Raw genomic sequence first — 17,104 nt, forward strand, 5'->3', positions numbered from 1 at the left:
GGCCCTCTTATCCCCAACAGACTGCATACTCGCCCCTCTCCAAAACTCTTGCATTTACCTCCCTAACCATCCTATCCATAAACAAATTAAAAAAACCATGGGAACATCACACATGCCTGCTGGAGATTGACCTTCACTGGGAACCAATCACTTTCCTCTCTTCCTACTCGTACACATGCCTTATACCTTTGATAAAAACTTTTCACTGCTTCTAGCACCTTACCTCCCACACTATATACTCTTAAGACCTTCCACAATGCATCTCTATCAACCGTTTCATATGCCTTCCCCAGATCCATAAATGCTACATACAAATCCATCTGTTTCTCTAGGTATTTCTCACACACATTCTTCAAAGCAAACACCTGATTCACACTTCCTCTACCACTTCTGACACCACACTGTTCCTCCCCAATATGATGCTCTGTACATGCCTTCATCCTCTCAAACGATACCCTCCCATACAATTTTCCTGGAATACTCAACAAACTTATGCCTCTGTAGTTTGAACACTCACCTTTATCCCCTTTGCCTTCGTACAGAGGCACTATACATGCATTCTGCCAATCTCAGGCACTTCACCATGATCCATACATACACTGAATATCCTGACCACATCTCCGTCCTTGCTCTATTCATATCCTTTACAAAGCAAACAAACACATAATCTTTAGATGCCATATGTTGTAAAAATGAGCAGGGGCTGGTGGGGAAGTATGGTTTGGCAACTCAACTTGGACCACAACCACAACCCTTACTTCTGCAAAAAAGCCTGCCTGAGAAATGGGGGATGGTATAGCAAGATGTTAACAAGAGTTAGCAGTTTCATAGCATGATTTGAGGTTTCATGATAAAACTTGGCATTTCTTATCAAGACCTCAAGGTTCATAAGTGAAGTGAAGTGAAAGTTTTTACAGTAAAATCCTATTTCACTGCAATATTTTAGATAATTAAATATTTCAAAACAATAATAATTCATAGTAATACTTTCACAATGATTATTTTACAGCAAAACCAGATATTTAACAAAACTGAACATTTCAAAGGAAGAACTAGATATATCATAGGAAAGAACACATTTCAATGTTGAGTGAAACCTATCTGAAGAATCCTAAAATTCTAATGCCAACCATAAGAGTTCACAACAAAAGCTAGGGCTTTCATCACAAGTCAGAGAAACTAAACAATGTCACAAAAGAAACAAGAGATATCTCAACAAGCATGCAAATTTAAAAGTAAGCTAAAGAAAGCACTCAAAGGTTTTAAAACTAAAATTAAGATTTCAGATTTAAAATAAATTTTACACCAGTAATACATACACCCTTTTTTATGCAGGTTTCAGCAGGCATGGCATATTTAGAAGCAAAGCAGCTCATCCATCGTGATCTTGCAGCCCGTAATGTCCTGGTAGGACCCTCACTCAAATGTAAGGTGGCAGACTTTGGTCTGGCTCGTATCTGTGAGAAGGATGAGTACCACAGCTCCAGTAAGTAACTTACTATCTTGTGGGTGTTGTGAGGAGACAGAATTGTGAAGATGTTAGGTAGGTATCAGTAATGGGAAAGGCAGCAACAGAATAATTTTGTACCATGGGTGGCAGTACTTCTGCAGGAACAATGGCTGTGCTGAGACATTGGTATTGAAAGATAATAATAAAATATACTTACTTCCTTTTTTATCCTAGGATTCTTTTTTGTGTGGCTCCTGGTGCACTCAGGAAGCTAGCCAATTCTGCTTGGTAGGAACACAGGTCAAGATGTATGAAGATGTCATGTGCATGTCTGTGCCAGATGAGTACGGCACATTTATGAAGTATCCAGGGTCTATGAAATGGAAGTTGCATCTTGGGCATGATGGGTCTTGTGATATGATGATTCAGTATTTGTAATGCTGTTGAGATGAATGGTATCCATTACACAGATGGAAAAGTGTGACAAGTACATGCCTGGAAAGCGTAGTTTCAGATGGGTGTGTCTGATGAAATGAGGTTTAAGACTGGGTTTGGAGGGAGGATGTTTAGTGTATACATGTTTTCTGTCATTTTTATTTGGGGGGCCTATGAGTATGAGCTGCCGAGATGTGAAGAAGGGGTTGGTGGTTGGTTTTGGCATGGTTTGAGTGGGAAGGGCCAGATGCTGTTGCAGAGAACTGAGTGCTAAGCATATTGAAGAGAGATTGTATAGGATGCAGTTTCATTCCGTTGTGCAAGAGTAGAATCCTTGTAGTTATCAGGCATCCATGGTTTGGTTTGAAAGCCTTGTTTTGTATGATTTACAGCTTTGACGGGGAAGATGACCAGGCATGTTAGGCATTGTTTAGGGTGTTGTGTATGACCTGTCAGTAGAGCAAACTAAAGGGTTTTTTACCTTGTCCAAAACTGGTGCCTATATGTGTTCTGAGGGTAAGTGGTTTGTTATATCCTGTGTTGATGTTTTTGGTTTTAGAAGTAAATGTATAAGTGCATTGCATGTAATACCCAACATGGTTACAGTTCTACTGAGTGGATGTGGCTGAACATAAAATCTATGGTTATGGGTGGGTGAAAGTTATATTCAAACCTAAGATTATACGTTAATTACCGAATTCACCGCATGTTATTTGCATGGTATTTGTATTGGTGGAGATGGTAGAGGGTGATGATAATTGTGATATGTGATGTCTCCTTCTCTCAACAGATGCCAAGTTTCCCGTGAAATGGACTGCCCCTGAAGCCTTTTTATTCAAATGCTTCACCATTAAATCAGATGTCTGGTCCTTTGGTATTTTGATGATGGAGATCATCACCAATGGTGTCATTCCTTATCCAGGTTAGATCCATGCTTGTAATGTCATAAATATCATTTAAACTTGTTTCTTTGTCTATCTGTCTACTTTTGTCTTTGTCTATCTCTCTTCCGTCTCCTTTCTCTCTCTCTCTTGCCAGTGAAAAATAAAAAAATTGCTTAAAAGACCAACAAAAATATTTCAAACGATGTGGTAAAATCAGTTCCTGATAAATCCAGGGTTGATAATAATGTACTAAGGCTTACAGCAGAGAGAAACAGTGTTATTTCATTAAGCAAATCATATGGTGAGCACTAAGTACTTGTCCTGCTATTAGCAAAATCTCATCACAGTCACTCACAGGTAAGTATTCCCTATCTTTCATAAATGACATCTAACAAGAACCGAGAAGATAAAGAGCATAAAAGTAATGTATATGTCTGAGATTCAGGAGTCATCATAAATGAGAAGCAGAAATTCAAAAACCACATCAAAGAGATAGTGCTACTTTTAAACCAGGTGCTGAGTTGTGTAATAATGGGACTTCTCACTGAGAGAGATAGAATTAATGATGAAAATGCTCAATATAAATATATCCCTATCCACATCGAGGCCCTACAGACCTTTCCATGGTTTACCCAAGATGTTTCACATGCCCTAGTTCAGTCTATTGACAGCATGTCGACCCCGGTATACTACATCGTTCCAATTCACTATATTCCTTGCACACTTCTCACCCTTCTGTATGTTCAGACCCCGATTGCTCAAAATCTTGGAGCAAAAATGGTTATGTTTGAAAGAATGTAATTCCAACAATATTATATGGTTGCGAGGCATGGGCTATAGATAGGTTTGTATGGAGGATGGTGGAGGTGTTGGAAATGAAATGTTTGAGGACACTATGTGGTGTGAGGTGGTTTGATCAAGTAAGTAATGAAAGGGTAAGAGAGATGTGTGGATATAAGAGTGTGGTTGAGAGAGGAGAAGAGGGTGTGTTGAAATGGTTTGGACATATGGAGAGAATGAGTGAGGAAAGGTTGACAAAGAGGATATATTCTTAAGACCTTCCACAAAGCATCTGTATCAGCTCTATCATATGCCTTCTCCAGATCCATGAATGTCACTTGCTAATCCACCTGTTTTTCTAACTTTTTTGCACACTTTCTTCTAAGCAAACACCTGATCAACATATCCTGTACCACTTCTGAAACCACATCAGACCCCCTCAGCCTAGTGCTCTGTACATGCCTTCACCATCTCAATCAATACCCTCCCATACAACTTACCATGTATACTTAACAAACTTATACCCGTGTAGTTTGAACACTCATCTTTATCCCCTTTGCCTATATACAGTGGCACTATACAAGCACTTCACCATAATCCATACGTACAGTGAATATCCTTATCAACCAATCAGCAACACAGTCACCCCTTTTTAATAATTTCAACTCCAATGTGAGAGCAGATGATGTAAGGGGAGTGGGGGAGGAATGGGGTGCATTCAGGGGAGCAGTGATGGCTTGTGCAAAAGATGCATGTGGCATGAGAAAGGTGTGAGGTGGGCAGACTAAAAAGGGCATTGAGTGGTGAGATGAAGAAGTAAGATTGTTAGTGAAAGAGAAGAGAGAGGCGTTTTGACGATTTTTGCAGGGAAGTAGTGTAAATGACTGGGAGAGGTATAAAAGAAAGCGGCAAGAGGTCAAGAGAAAAGTGCAAGAGGTAAAAAAGAGGGCAAATAAGAGTTGGGGAGAGAGAGTATCATCAAATTTTCGAGAATAAAAAGATGTTTTGGAAGGAGGTAAATGGAGTGCGTAAGACAAGAGAACAAATGGGAACATCGGTGAAGAGGGTAAATGGGGAGGCAATAACAAGTAGTGATGAAGTGAGATGGAGTGAGTGTTTTGAAGGTTTGTTGAATGTCTGATGACAGAGTGGCAGATGTGGGGTGTTTTGGATGGGGTGGTTTGCGAAGTGAGAGGGTCAGGGAGAATGGTTTGGTAAACAGAGAAGAGGTAGTGAAAGCTTTGCGGAAGATGAAAGGCCAGCAAGGCAGTGGGTTTGGATGGTATTGCAGTGGAGTTTTTAAAAAAGGGGGTGACTGTGTTGTTGATTGGTTGGTAGGGATATTCAATGTATGAATGGATCATGGTGAAGTGCCTGAGGATCAGCGGAATGCATGCATAGTGCCATTGTATAAGGGCAAAGGGGATAAAGGTGATTGTTGAAATTACAGATGCATAAGTTTGTTAAGTATTCCTGGGAAATTATATGGGAGGGTATTGATTGAGAGGGTAAAGGCATGTACAGAGCATCTGACTGGGGAAGAGCAGTGTGGTTTCAGAAGTGGTAGAGGATGTGTGGACCAGGTGTTTGCTTTGAAGAATGTGTGTGAGAAATACTTATAAAAGCAGATGGATTTGTATGTAGCATTTATGGATCTGGAGAAGGCATATGATAGGGTTGATAGAGATACTTTGTTGAAGGTTTTAAGACTATATGGTGTTGGAGGTAAGTTGCTAGAATCAGTGAAAAGTTTTTACCAAGGATATAAGGAATGTGTACAAGTAGGAAGAGAGAAAAGTGACTTGTTCCCAGTGAATGTCAGTTTGCAGCAGGGATGGATGATGTCTCCATGGTTGCTTAATTTGTTTATGGATGGGGTGGTTAGGTAGGTGAATGCAAGAGTTTTGGAGAGAGGCACAAGTATGAAGTCTGTTGGGGATGAGAGGACTTGGGAAGTGAGTCAGTTTTTGTTTGCTGATGATACAGCACTGGTGGCTAACTTGGGTCAGAAACTGCAGAAGTTGGTGACTGAGTATGGTAAAGTGTGTGAAAGAAGAAAGTTGCAAGTAAATGTGAATAAAAGCAAAGTTATTAGGTTCAGTAGGGGTGAGGGACAAGTTAATTGGGAGGTAAGTTTGAATGGAGAAAAACTGGAGGAACTCAGGTGTTTTAAATATCTAGGAACGGACTTAGCAGTGGATGGAACCATGGAAGCAGAAGTGAACCACATGGTGGGGGAGGGGGCAAAGGTTCTAGGGGCGTTAAAAAATGTGTGGAAGGTGAGAACGTTATCTCGGAGAGCAAAAATGGGTATGGTTGAAGGAATAGTGGTTTCAACAATGTCATATGGTCGCAAGGCATGGGCTATAGATAGGGTTGAGCAGAGGGTGAATGTGTTGGAAATGAGATGTTGGAAGGCAATATATGGTATGAGGTGGTTTGATCGAGTAAGTAATGAAAGGGTAAGAGAGATGTGTGGTAATAAAAAGTGTGGTTGAGAGAGCAGAACAGGGTGTGTTGAAATGGTTTGGACACATGGAGAGAATGAGTGAGGAAAGATTGACAAAGAGGATATGTGTCAGAGGTGGAGGGAAAAAGAAGTGAGAGACCAAACTGGAGGTGGAAGGATGGAGTGAAAAAGATTTTGAGCGATTGGGGCCTGTACTTACAAGAAGGTGAAAGGCGTGAAGGGAATAGAGTGAATTGGAAGGATTGGGATCGATGAGCAGTCAATGGATTGAACCAGGGCATGTGACGCATCTGGGGTAAACCATGGAAAGGGACCTGTGGTTTCGGTGCATTACACATGACAGCTAGAGAGTGAGTGTGAATATGTACATGTGCATAAATGTATATGTCTGTGTATGTATATGTTATGTATACGGTGAAATGTATATGTATGTATATATGCGTGCACGGGCATTTATGTGTATACATATGTAAATGGGTGGGTTGGGCCTTTCCTTCTCTGTTTCCTTGCGCTACCTCGCTGAATGGGAGATGGCGATTAAGTATAATAAATAGAATAATAAATAAATCTAAGGAAGCAAGTAGATAGGTACTTTCTATATCTCCTTCCCTAGACTTTCTCTTTCTCTACAAACAATTATTCCTTTGTGTACTTACAGGAATGAGCAAGCAAGAAGTGATGGACGGTATTCAACAAGGTTATCGGATGGCCAAACCTCAAAACTGTCCTGACAATCTGTATGAGCTCATTTACAGCTGCTGGGCATTTAATCCCACAAATCGGCCCACCTTTGCCTTTATCAATGACTTTCTAATGAACTATGATGTCGCATTAGAAGCCATCTACCATGCTACCAAATCCAATTAGGCAATTACTGAAATGCACTGGTATAAAATGAAAATTAATTCATAGTTTTACTCACTAAATCAATTGCTATTTTTTTTTTTTTTCTTTGTCGCTGTCTCCCGCGTTTGCGAGGTAGCGCAAGGAAACAGACGAAAGAAATGGCCCAACCCACCCCATACACATGTATATACATACGTCCACACACACGCAAATATACATACCTACACAGCTTTCCATGGTTTACCCCAGACGCTTCACATGCCTTGATTCAATCCACTGACAGCACGTCAACCCCGGTATACCACATCGCTCCAATTCACTCTATTGCTTGCCCTCCTTTCACCCTCCTGCATGTTCAGGCCCCGATCACACAAAATCTCTTTCACTCCATCTTTTCACCTCCAATTTGGTCTCCCTCTTCTCCTCGTTCCCTCCACCTCCGACACATATATCCTCTTGGTCAATCTTTCCTCACTCATTCTCTCCATGTGACCAAACCATTTCAAAACACCCTCTTCTGCTCTCTCAACCACGCTCTTTTTATTTCCACACATCTCTCTTACCCTTACGTTACTTACTCGATCAAACCACCTCACACCACACATTGTCCTCAAACATCTCATTTCCAGAACATCCATCCTCCTGCGCACAACTCTATCCATAGTCCACGCCTCGCAACCATACAACATTGTTGGAACCACTATTCCTTCAAACATACCCATTTTTGCTTTCCGAGATAATGTTCTCGACTTCCACACATTCTTCAAGGCTCCCAGAATTTTCGCCCCCTCCCCCACCCTATGAACCACTTCCGCTTCCATGGTTCCATCCGCTGCCAGATCCACTCCCAGATATCTAAAACACTTCACTTCCTCCAGTTTTTCTCCATTCAAACTCACCTCCCAATTGACTTGACCCTCAACCCTACTGTACCTAATAACCTTGCTCTTATTCACATTTACTCTTAACTTTCTTCTTTCACACACTTTACCAAACTCAGTCACCAGCTTCTGTAGTTTCTCACATGAATCAGCCACCAGCGCTGTTATCATCAGCGAACAACAACTGACTCACTTCCCAAGCTCTCTCATCCCCAACAGACTTCATACTTGCCCCTCTTTCCAAAACTCTTGCATTTACCTCCCTAACAACCCCATCCATAAACAAATTAAACAACCATGGAGACATCACACACCCCTGCCGCAAACCTACATTCACTGAGAACCAATCACTTTCCTCTCTTCCTACACGTACCCATGCCTTACATCCTCGATAAAAACTTTTCACTGCTTCTAACAACTTGCCTCCCACACCATATATTCTTAATATATTCTTAAATTGCTATTTATGTCTTGAAAATCACTTTCAATAATTTCATTTAAATGTCATTGGCAATCAGTTTTTACACAATTTCATTCATGTTGTCATAAGACGTTTAACTGGTTGCAACACAGCAACAGAGTTCTTTTTATGTAAATAAGACTTCATCCTGATAGAAAATTAATATGTTCCTTTTTACTACAGGAAATTATGTGACTTATAACATAGGTGGATACAGCTGTCAAGATGACATGCACTACAGTCTGCTTAGAAGTAGCACACTTTCAAAAAATGACCTTATCCATTTGATTTTAGTTTGTCAAACTATTCGGATTAGGGTCTACAATAACCATACAATGGTCACTAGATAAGTCTGTATCTCATGTTTGAAAAGGTTAACCCAAACATCCTGGATAAAAGCACTTTACTGCACCATTCTTAAGCTAGTAATGCTTTTTGGAAGTGTGATTATAGTGGGTGCAAGATTGTAACTCCAAACTATGGTGTGTGAATTAATGTTAGCTGGTTCAAGACTGCCAAAAACTTAAGATGGGTAACATCTCAAACTAGTCTGTACCTGGAAGGGTAAGGACCACTTGGAGAGAAAAAAAAAAAAGAAAAGAAAAAAAAAGCACATGTCGTTTCTTTGAAAATTTTCTTGTAAATTACAAATATGTTGCAATGTTCATCAACAAAATCCAATAGTATGAGATCTCTAAAGTTAAGACTGTTTCTGCACTACATTGGCATGAGACATGGAAGAATAGTTGAGTTACCATACTGTTTGTGGTAGTTTACTGGTAAAAAGTGACAGATTCGCAGGTCATCAAATGAGAATTTTCTAACAGGTACGCAAAATGTTTTACTGAAATGCATCAGAAAGTGGAAAGGAGTGAGAAAGCAATATATACATCTACTTTTTCTAACTGACCAAGGAGCAAGAGTGGGTATGAAGGTGTTCTTTGGTAAATGAGTTTGTATGGAGATGTATGAACTGAAAACTTGGTAAACTATCACTGTGAATGAGCTTATTCATAAGAGACTATGTTAACTGATATAAGAGCTTGCTTTGACAAGTATGAGGTAAGGTGTGAGGGAAGGTGCAGGATATGGCTACCATAATTCATCCTAAGAGGCTAATTCTTGTAGTGCATATTGTGAGACACTTCAAAATACCAAGAAAATAGCACTGGTGATGCATAATAAGTATGAGGATCATGTTGCTACCATGGAATGATAAATGCTTGGACTGTACTGTGTTGGGTGTGTAATGGCCAAGATTGCTTTCTTACAACAGCAGGATAGACATTAATAGTATGTAACTATATGGATAAGCACTTTAACTGTTGTTACCATAGATGAGTATTGCATTGGTGGCTTCTAGTTAACAATGATGTTGATGAAGCTGTTCGCTTAGTTGAATTAGAGGTAGAGGAGGAGGTGGGACAAATAACAAGTTGTTTTGATGATGTGTGCAAGATGGTGAGAAAAGAGGCAAGAGAAGCAAAGAATGTACATAGACTCTGATAGAGATGAACTGTTATAGCATTGGTATGAACAGTTTAGAACTGGAAGTCTTGTGGGAGTTTAGATATTTGGGAGTGAAGTTTACTATGGATGATAGGAGAATTATTGAAGTTTAAAGTCTCACATGGAAGAAAAACTGAAGGAGCACTGAAAGATCTGGTAATGAAAAAAATTTGAGTACTTGTTTCAACTTTTAATGTTTTGATGTGAAACACTTGTTTGAGTGAATGAGGATTAAAGAAAGAAATCAATTACTTGGGATGGATAAATTAGTTCATATAGTTGGAACTGGGAGGACAGATATATCATTAATATATGAGAAGGATATGTGGTAAGAATTAATCATTAGTAAAGAAAGAATAAAATGAAAGTCGTCTAAGACGGTGTGGTCGTTTAGTGTCTGGTAGATGATATATTCGTCACGGAAAGATTCAACAACACAGTTGCTGGTACAAAGTGAAGAGAAAGACTGTGAAAGAGATGAAGAGAGTAAAAAAAAATATATAAGCTAATCGTATGTCAGGTGAAACTGCAAGATACTATCTGTGATCAGATGCCAAGAGACCTTTTTATAAGTGAATGTGAAAGTGTGAAGAGATTTTTAAATGTGACATGATGAATCAACAAGTGCAAGTCAAAAAGGTGGAGGGAATGAGGAGAAGTGGGAGACCAAATTGCAGGTGGGAAGATGGAGTGAAACAGACTTTGAGCAATCGGGGCCTGAACATAAAGGAGGGTGAAAGGCTTGCAAGGAACACAGTGAATTGGAACAATGTGGTATACCAGGGTCGACATGCTGTCAATGGATTGAGCCAGGGCATGTGAAGTGTCTAGGGTAGACCATGGAAAGTTTTGTGGGGCCTGGATGTGGAAAGGGAGCTGTGGTTTCGGTGCATTACACATGACAGCTAAAGACCGAGTGTGAATGAATGTGGCCTTTTGTCTTTTCCTAGCGCTACCTCGTGCGCGCGGGAGGGGGATCCTATTTCATGTGTGTCGGGGTGGTGAAGGGAATGAATAAAGGCAGCAAGTATGAGTATGTACATATGTATATATGTCTGTGTATGTATATGTTAAAATGTATAGGTATGTATATGTGCGTGTATGTATATACATGTGTATGTGGGTGGGTTGGGTCATTCTTTCATCTGTTTCCTTGCGCAACCTCGCTAATGCGGGAGACAGCGACAAAGTATAACAAATACAAATAATATACTTTTATTAGAGAAAGTTCACAATTCAACATACTAAATATGCTTTAGGTTGTTTGTGAGGCAACAATAGATTGTATGACCCAATCTACCCTACGTAAAAAAATAATAGATTCAAAGGTAGTGTGTCATGGATCCTGGATTAATGGCTTCCCAAAGGCTAATAGTTATGAGTACAATATCATACATTCATATTCAATACAAAACTAAAACTAGTCATGCAGACAAAACATAGCAACGATTATCAACCTATTAAGCCTAAACTCCCAACCCCGTATACCAAACCTGGTTTGTGGAATCATGTGGGCAAGGATATAACATCGAGAGAAAAAGAGCAAAGATCTATCAGATTTCATGTAATAATTAAGTCATAAGGTTTCCTTTCATTCAACTATCATTAGTACACTGTCATCACTTCTGCACTAAGAGCATGTCATCTTTGTGGTATCTATCATAACCAGTCAGTTGCTGACACTAAAAAATGAACAGTAGATAGTGAAACTGGGGCAAAGTAGATACAAAGTAGAGAAAGATGGAATGTCACAGCTTACGCCTTACATGTATCAGAAAATGGCTAGACTTGGAACCACACATATCCTGATCATCTGGCTGACTGAGCCATGATGTAGATTCTTTTTTTCTTAACCTACAGAAAAACTCATTGTGGATTCATGGTTGAAAATCCAAGAAACAGAGTATTATGCATTCAAAACTTAATTATATGTACATTTCACCTCAAGTGTAGATCCTTAATATCATAATAGGGCCAGTGAACATTATGATCTTAAGATTTCATTCCCCTATTTCCGGGAAAGCTGTAGGCCTGATGTATGAAAATATGTCAAGGCATTTGGATTACTAAGTTAAAATACCATAAACAGCTTCTATTGTATTCAAAATTTGTTTGCTTATAACTGCACCCGAAGTGTAAGTACCTACTACGAACAGGATCATTAATCCAGACAACCATTAAACACTACATGTCATATTACATGACAATTTACATACTTGGCACTGGAAGTCATCGTGGGAAGGAATAGTTTTCATGGGCTTGTTCTCCATAACCCACCAATATCTTTACGGCTGGTAATGTTTCTTGTTCACTAAACTTGCTTATTACAAAGACTAACACTCTCAGGAAGTAATTCTGAAGTGTAAATGAAGGTACATATAAAAAAAGAGTAAATGTGTAAATTATATTTGTAAATATCTGTAAATAGTAATAATAGTAATGTCTTTTAGTGAAAGTGGGTCATGAGGCAAAGAACCCTCCAATGCACCTATCTCTACGGCCCCTGAGAGGAATTTTATCAGGGGGTACAAAGTTTCTTTTGGGTCACCTTCCCTTCAACATTAGTTATCCTGTTTTTATCCAAAACAGTCTTATGCTGTGAGCTGTAAGGCCAAAAAGGGCATGGAAATGAGAGAGGGGTGGAATGGAGTGCTCTGTTGATTTTTTGAGATCCCAGAAAATTCCCAGGCCCCCTTTTGGACCCCGGGGCCTTGGTACAATATACCCCCTGCAACTCTCCCCCTCTCAGAGGCCCTGCCTACCTCACTCCCTTTTCCCATCAACTCTAACAGGTGAATTACACAACATTAGTTTAGGGGCCATCTATTAGCCATATAAGTTATGTTGACTCACTTGTTTCTATGTATCTTTTACATCTATATGAATTTCTTTCATACACAATAATGAGTCATAATTGAGTTTGCATCAGATGTGTACCTTCATACTTCCATCTGCCTCCTTCCTCAGTCCATCACCCCTTGCCAGGCCCTCTACATGTTAATTTCAACAATATACCATGGCCATTTGAATTTCATTAACTTGTACATCTTAATTTTACATGTGCTGTTTCTTATATTTCACAATGGGACACAAAATTTGGGGAACTCATATTTTGCCCAAATAGTGAATCAAGAATAGAGGTTTGCATAATCTTTATGGGATACATAATAAAGAACCAATGTCTGTTTTAATACCTACAATAAATTGTAGCTTTAAACACCCATGTACTTTATGGACCTCTGTGGTGTACATTAGCGCTGCTGACCGTGAAGCATTCATGGACCACCAGCAGTGAAGCACACAGGTACAAATCCTGGTTGCAGTAGTCAGTCTACAGTCATACCAGCTATTCAACCTTCCCTCAGGGTTGGTTGATAAATTTGGGAACCTGGCCTGAGATAGGCTATGTATATATGTATTTTTTTCATCTTTGATCATCGTCTCCCACGTAAGTGAGATAGCTCAAGGAAACAGACAAACAAAGGCCACATATGCTCATATCCACACACAAGCTGTCATGTGTAATGCACTGAAACCAAAGCTCCCTATCCACATCCAAAGCCCCATTGACCTTTCCATGGTGTACTCCATGCATTTCACATGCTGTGGTTCAGTCCAATAACAGAATACTGACCTAAGTACACCAAATCATTCCAATTCACGCTTTTCTGTGCGCACCTCTCACCCTCCTGCATGCTGAAGACCCAATCGCTCAAAGCCTTATTCACTCCAACCTTCCATCTCCAATTTGGTTTCTCCATTCTCCTTGTTCCCTCCAATCATGACACTTATATCCAAACAATTTCAACACACCCTTTTCTGCTCTCTCAACCACACAATTTTTATCACCAAACATCTCTCTTGAAAGTTGATGGAGAGAGGTGGGTGATTATTAGTGCATATGCACCTGGGCATGAGAAGAAAGATCATGAGAGGCAAGTGTTTTGGGAGCAGCTGAATGAGTGTGTTAGCGGTTTTGATGCACGAGACCGGGTTATAGTGATGGGTGATTTGAATGCAAAGGTGAGTAATGTGGCAGTTGAGGGAATAATTGGTATGCATGGGGTGTTCAGTGTTGTAAATGGAAATGGTGAAGAGCTTGTAGATTTATGTGCTGAAAAAGGACTGATGATTGGGAATACCTGGTTTAAAAAGCGAGATATACATAAGTATACTTATGTAAGTAGGAGAGATGGCCAGAGAGCGTTATTGGATTACGTGTTAATTGACAGGCGTGCGAAAGAGAGACTTTTGGATGTTAATGTGCTGAGAGGTGCAACTGGAGGGATGTCTGATCATTATCTTGTGGAGGCTAAGGTGAAGATTAGTATGGGTTTTCAGAAAAGAGGAGTGAATGTTGGGGTGAAGAAGGTGGTGAGAGTAAGTGAGCTTGGGAAGGAGACCTGTGTGGGGAAGTACCAGGAGAGACTGTGTACAGAATGGAAAAAGGTGAGAACAATGGAAGTAAGGGGAGTGGGGGAGGAATGGGATGTATTTAGGGAATCAGTGATGGATTGCGCAAAAGATGCTTGTGGCATGAGAAGAGTGGGAGGTGGGCTGTTTAGAAAGGGTAGTGAGTGGTGGGATGAAGAAGTAAGAGTATTAGTGAAAGAGAAGAGAGAGGCATTTGGACGATTTTTGCAGGGAAAAAATGCAATTGAGTGGGAGAAGTATAAAAGAAAGAGACAGGAGGTCAAGAGAAAGGTGCAAGAGGTGAAAAAAAGGGCAAATGAGAGTTGGGGTGAGAGACTATCAGTAAATTTTAGGGAGAATAAAAAGATGTTCTGGAAGGAGGTAAATAGGGTGCGTAAGACAAGGGAGCAAATGGGAACTTCAGTGAAGGGCGTAAATGGGGAGGTGATAACAAGTAGCGGTGATGTGAGAAGGAGATGGAATGAGTATTTTGAAGGTTTGTTGAATGTGTCTGATGACAGAGTGGCAGATATAGGGTGTTTTGGTCGAGGTGGTGTGCAAAGTGAGAGGGTTAGGGAAAATGATTTGGTAAACAGAGAAGAGGTAGTAAAAGCTTTGCGGAAGATGAAAGCCGGCAAGGCAGCAGGTTTGGATGGTATTGCAGTGGAATTTATTAAAAAAGGGGGTGACTGTATTGTTGACTGGTTGGTAAGGTTATTTAATGTATGTATGACTCATGGTGAGGTGCCTGAGGATTGGCGGAATGCGTGCATAGTGCCATTGTACAAAGGCAAAGGGGATAAGAGTGAGTGCTCAAATTACAGAGGTATAAGTTTGTTGAGTATTCCTGGTAAATTATATGGGAGGGTATTGATTGAGAGGGTGAAGGCATGTACAGAGCATCAGATTGGGGAAGAGCAGTGCGGTTTCAGAAGTGGTAGAGGATGTGTGGATCAGGTGTTTGCTTTGAAGAATGTATGTGAGAAATACTTAGAAAAGCAAATGGATTTGTATGTAGCATTTATGGATCTGGAGAAGGCATATGATAGAGTTGATAGAGATGCTCTGTGGAAGGTATTAAGAATATATGGTGTGGGAGGCAAGTTGTTAGAAGCAGTGAAAAGTTTTTATCGAGGATGTAAGGCATGTGTACGTGTAGGAAGAGAGGAAAGTGATTGGTTCTCAGTGAATGTAGGTTTGCGGCAGGGGTGTGTGATGTCTCCATGGTTGTTTAATTTGTTTATGGATGGGGTTGTTAGGGAGGTAAATGCAAGAGTCCTGGAAAGAGGGGCAAGTATGAAGTCTGTTGGGGATGAGAGAGCTTGGGAAGTGAGTCAGTTGTTGTTCGCTGATGATACAGCGCTGGTGGCTGATTCATGTGAGAAACTGCAGAAGCTGGTGACTGAGTTTGGTAAAGTGTGTGGAAGAAGAAAGTTAAGAGTAAATGTGAATAAGAGCAAGGTTATTAGGTACAGTAGGGGTGAGGGTCAAGTCAATTGGGAGGTGAGTTTGAATGGAGAAAAACTGGAGGAAGTGAAGTGTTTTAGATATCTGGGAGTGGATCTGTCAGCGGATGGAACCATGGAAGCGGAAGTGGATCATAGGGTGGGGGAGGGGGCGAAAATTTTGGGAGCCTTGAAAAATGTGTGGAAGTCGAGAACATTATCTCGGAAAGCAAAAATGGGTATGTTTGAAGGAATAGTGGTTCCAACAATGTTGTATGGTTGCGAGGCGTGGGCTATGGATAGAGATGTGCGCAGGAGGATGGATGTGCTGGAAATGAGATGTTTGAGGACAATGTGTGGTGTGAGGTGGTTTGATCGAGTAAGTAACGTAAGGGTAAGAGAGATGTGTGGAAATAAAAAGAGCGTGGTTGGGAGAGCAGAAGAGGGTGTTTTGAAGTGGTTTGGGCACATGGAGAGAATGAGTGAGGAAAGATTGACCAAGAGGATATATGTGTCGGAGGTGGAGGGAACGAGGAGAAGGGGGAGACCAAATTGGAGGTGGAAAGATGGAGTGAAAAAGATTTTGTGTGATCGGGGCCTGAACATGCAGGAGGGTGAAAGGAGGGCAAGGAATAGAGTGAATTGGAGCGATGTGGTATACAGGGGTTGACGTGCTGTCGGTGGATTGAATCAGGGCATGTGAAGCGTCTGGGGTAAACCATGGAAAGCTGTGTAGGTATGTATATTTGCGTGTGTGGACGTGTGTATGTACATGAGTATGGGGGGGGGGGGGGTTGGGCCATTTCTTTCGTCTGTTTCCCTGCGCTACCTCGCAAACGCGGGAGACAGCGACAAAGTATAAAAAAAAAAAAAAAAAAAAATCTCTCTTTCCCTTTCATTACTTAATCAAACCACCTCACACCATATATTGTCCTCAAGCATTTAATTTCCAACACATCCACCCTCCTCCGCACAACCCTATCTATAGCCATTGCTTTGCAACCATATAATATTGTTGGAACTATTCCTTCAAACAAACCCATTTTTGCTCTCTTAGATAATGTTTCTCTTTCCATGCATTCTTCATCACTCAAAGAAGCTTTGCCCTCTCCCTCACCCTATGACTCACTTCTGCTTCCATGGTTCCATTCACCACCAAGTCCACTCTCAGATATCTAAAACACTTATCTTCTTCCAATTCTTCTCCATTTAAACTTGCATCCCACCTAACTTGTCACTCAACCCTGCTGAACCTAATAATATCTTGCTTTTATTCACATTTACTCCCAATTTTCTCCTTCCACACACACTCTACCAAACTCAGTCACCAACTTCTGCAGGTTCTCACTCAAATCATCTGCACCAATGGCGAACAATAAATGACTTATTTCCTAGGCCCTCTCATCCCCTCTGGCATTTACTTCCCTAGCCACCTCATCCATAAACAAATTAACAACTATGGTCACATAACACACCCTTACTGCAGACTGACCTTCACTGGGAAATGATTACTCTCCTCTCTCCCTACTCA

At 40.6% G+C, this 17,104-nt stretch overlaps 1 protein-coding gene and 1 long non-coding RNA gene across 8 annotated transcripts in view; one reads left to right on the forward strand and one right to left on the reverse strand.

Annotated features, from left to right (window-relative positions):
• LOC139751275 (tyrosine-protein kinase Src64B-like) overlaps positions 1-8,819 on the forward strand; it is a 43,931-nt gene extending 35,112 nt beyond the window's left edge. For 2 of the 5 annotated variants that reach the window (XM_071666582.1, XM_071666583.1), the window contains 3 exons: positions 1,336-1,486; positions 2,676-2,807; positions 6,678-6,924. In XM_071666582.1, coding sequence (XP_071522683.1) covers positions 1,336-1,486; positions 2,676-2,807; positions 6,678-6,886 — 492 coding nt within the window. In that variant the 3' untranslated portion in view covers positions 6,887-6,924. Of the gene's footprint in view, positions 1-1,335; positions 1,487-2,675; positions 2,808-6,677; positions 6,925-8,389 lie in introns of those variants that run through there. The other 3 variants (XM_071666584.1, XM_071666585.1, XM_071666586.1) reach the window with 3 other exon arrangements.
• Positions 1-17,104, reverse strand: part of LOC139751276 (uncharacterized) — a 38,749-nt gene that overhangs the window by 6,218 nt on the left and 15,427 nt on the right. The window contains exons 3-5 of one of the 3 annotated variants that reach the window (XR_011713321.1): positions 11,932-12,070; positions 1,668-1,890; positions 1,320-1,457 (exon numbers count right to left, since the gene is read on the reverse strand). This is a non-coding gene — a long non-coding RNA (uncharacterized lncRNA). The remainder of the gene's footprint in view (positions 1-1,319; positions 1,458-1,667; positions 1,891-11,931; positions 12,071-17,104) is intronic. The other 2 variants (XR_011713320.1, XR_011713322.1) reach the window with 2 other exon arrangements.

Source organism: Panulirus ornatus, chromosome 11, assembly GCF_036320965.1.
Source record: "Panulirus ornatus isolate Po-2019 chromosome 11, ASM3632096v1, whole genome shotgun sequence".
NCBI lineage: Eukaryota > Metazoa > Arthropoda > Malacostraca > Decapoda > Palinuridae > Panulirus > Panulirus ornatus.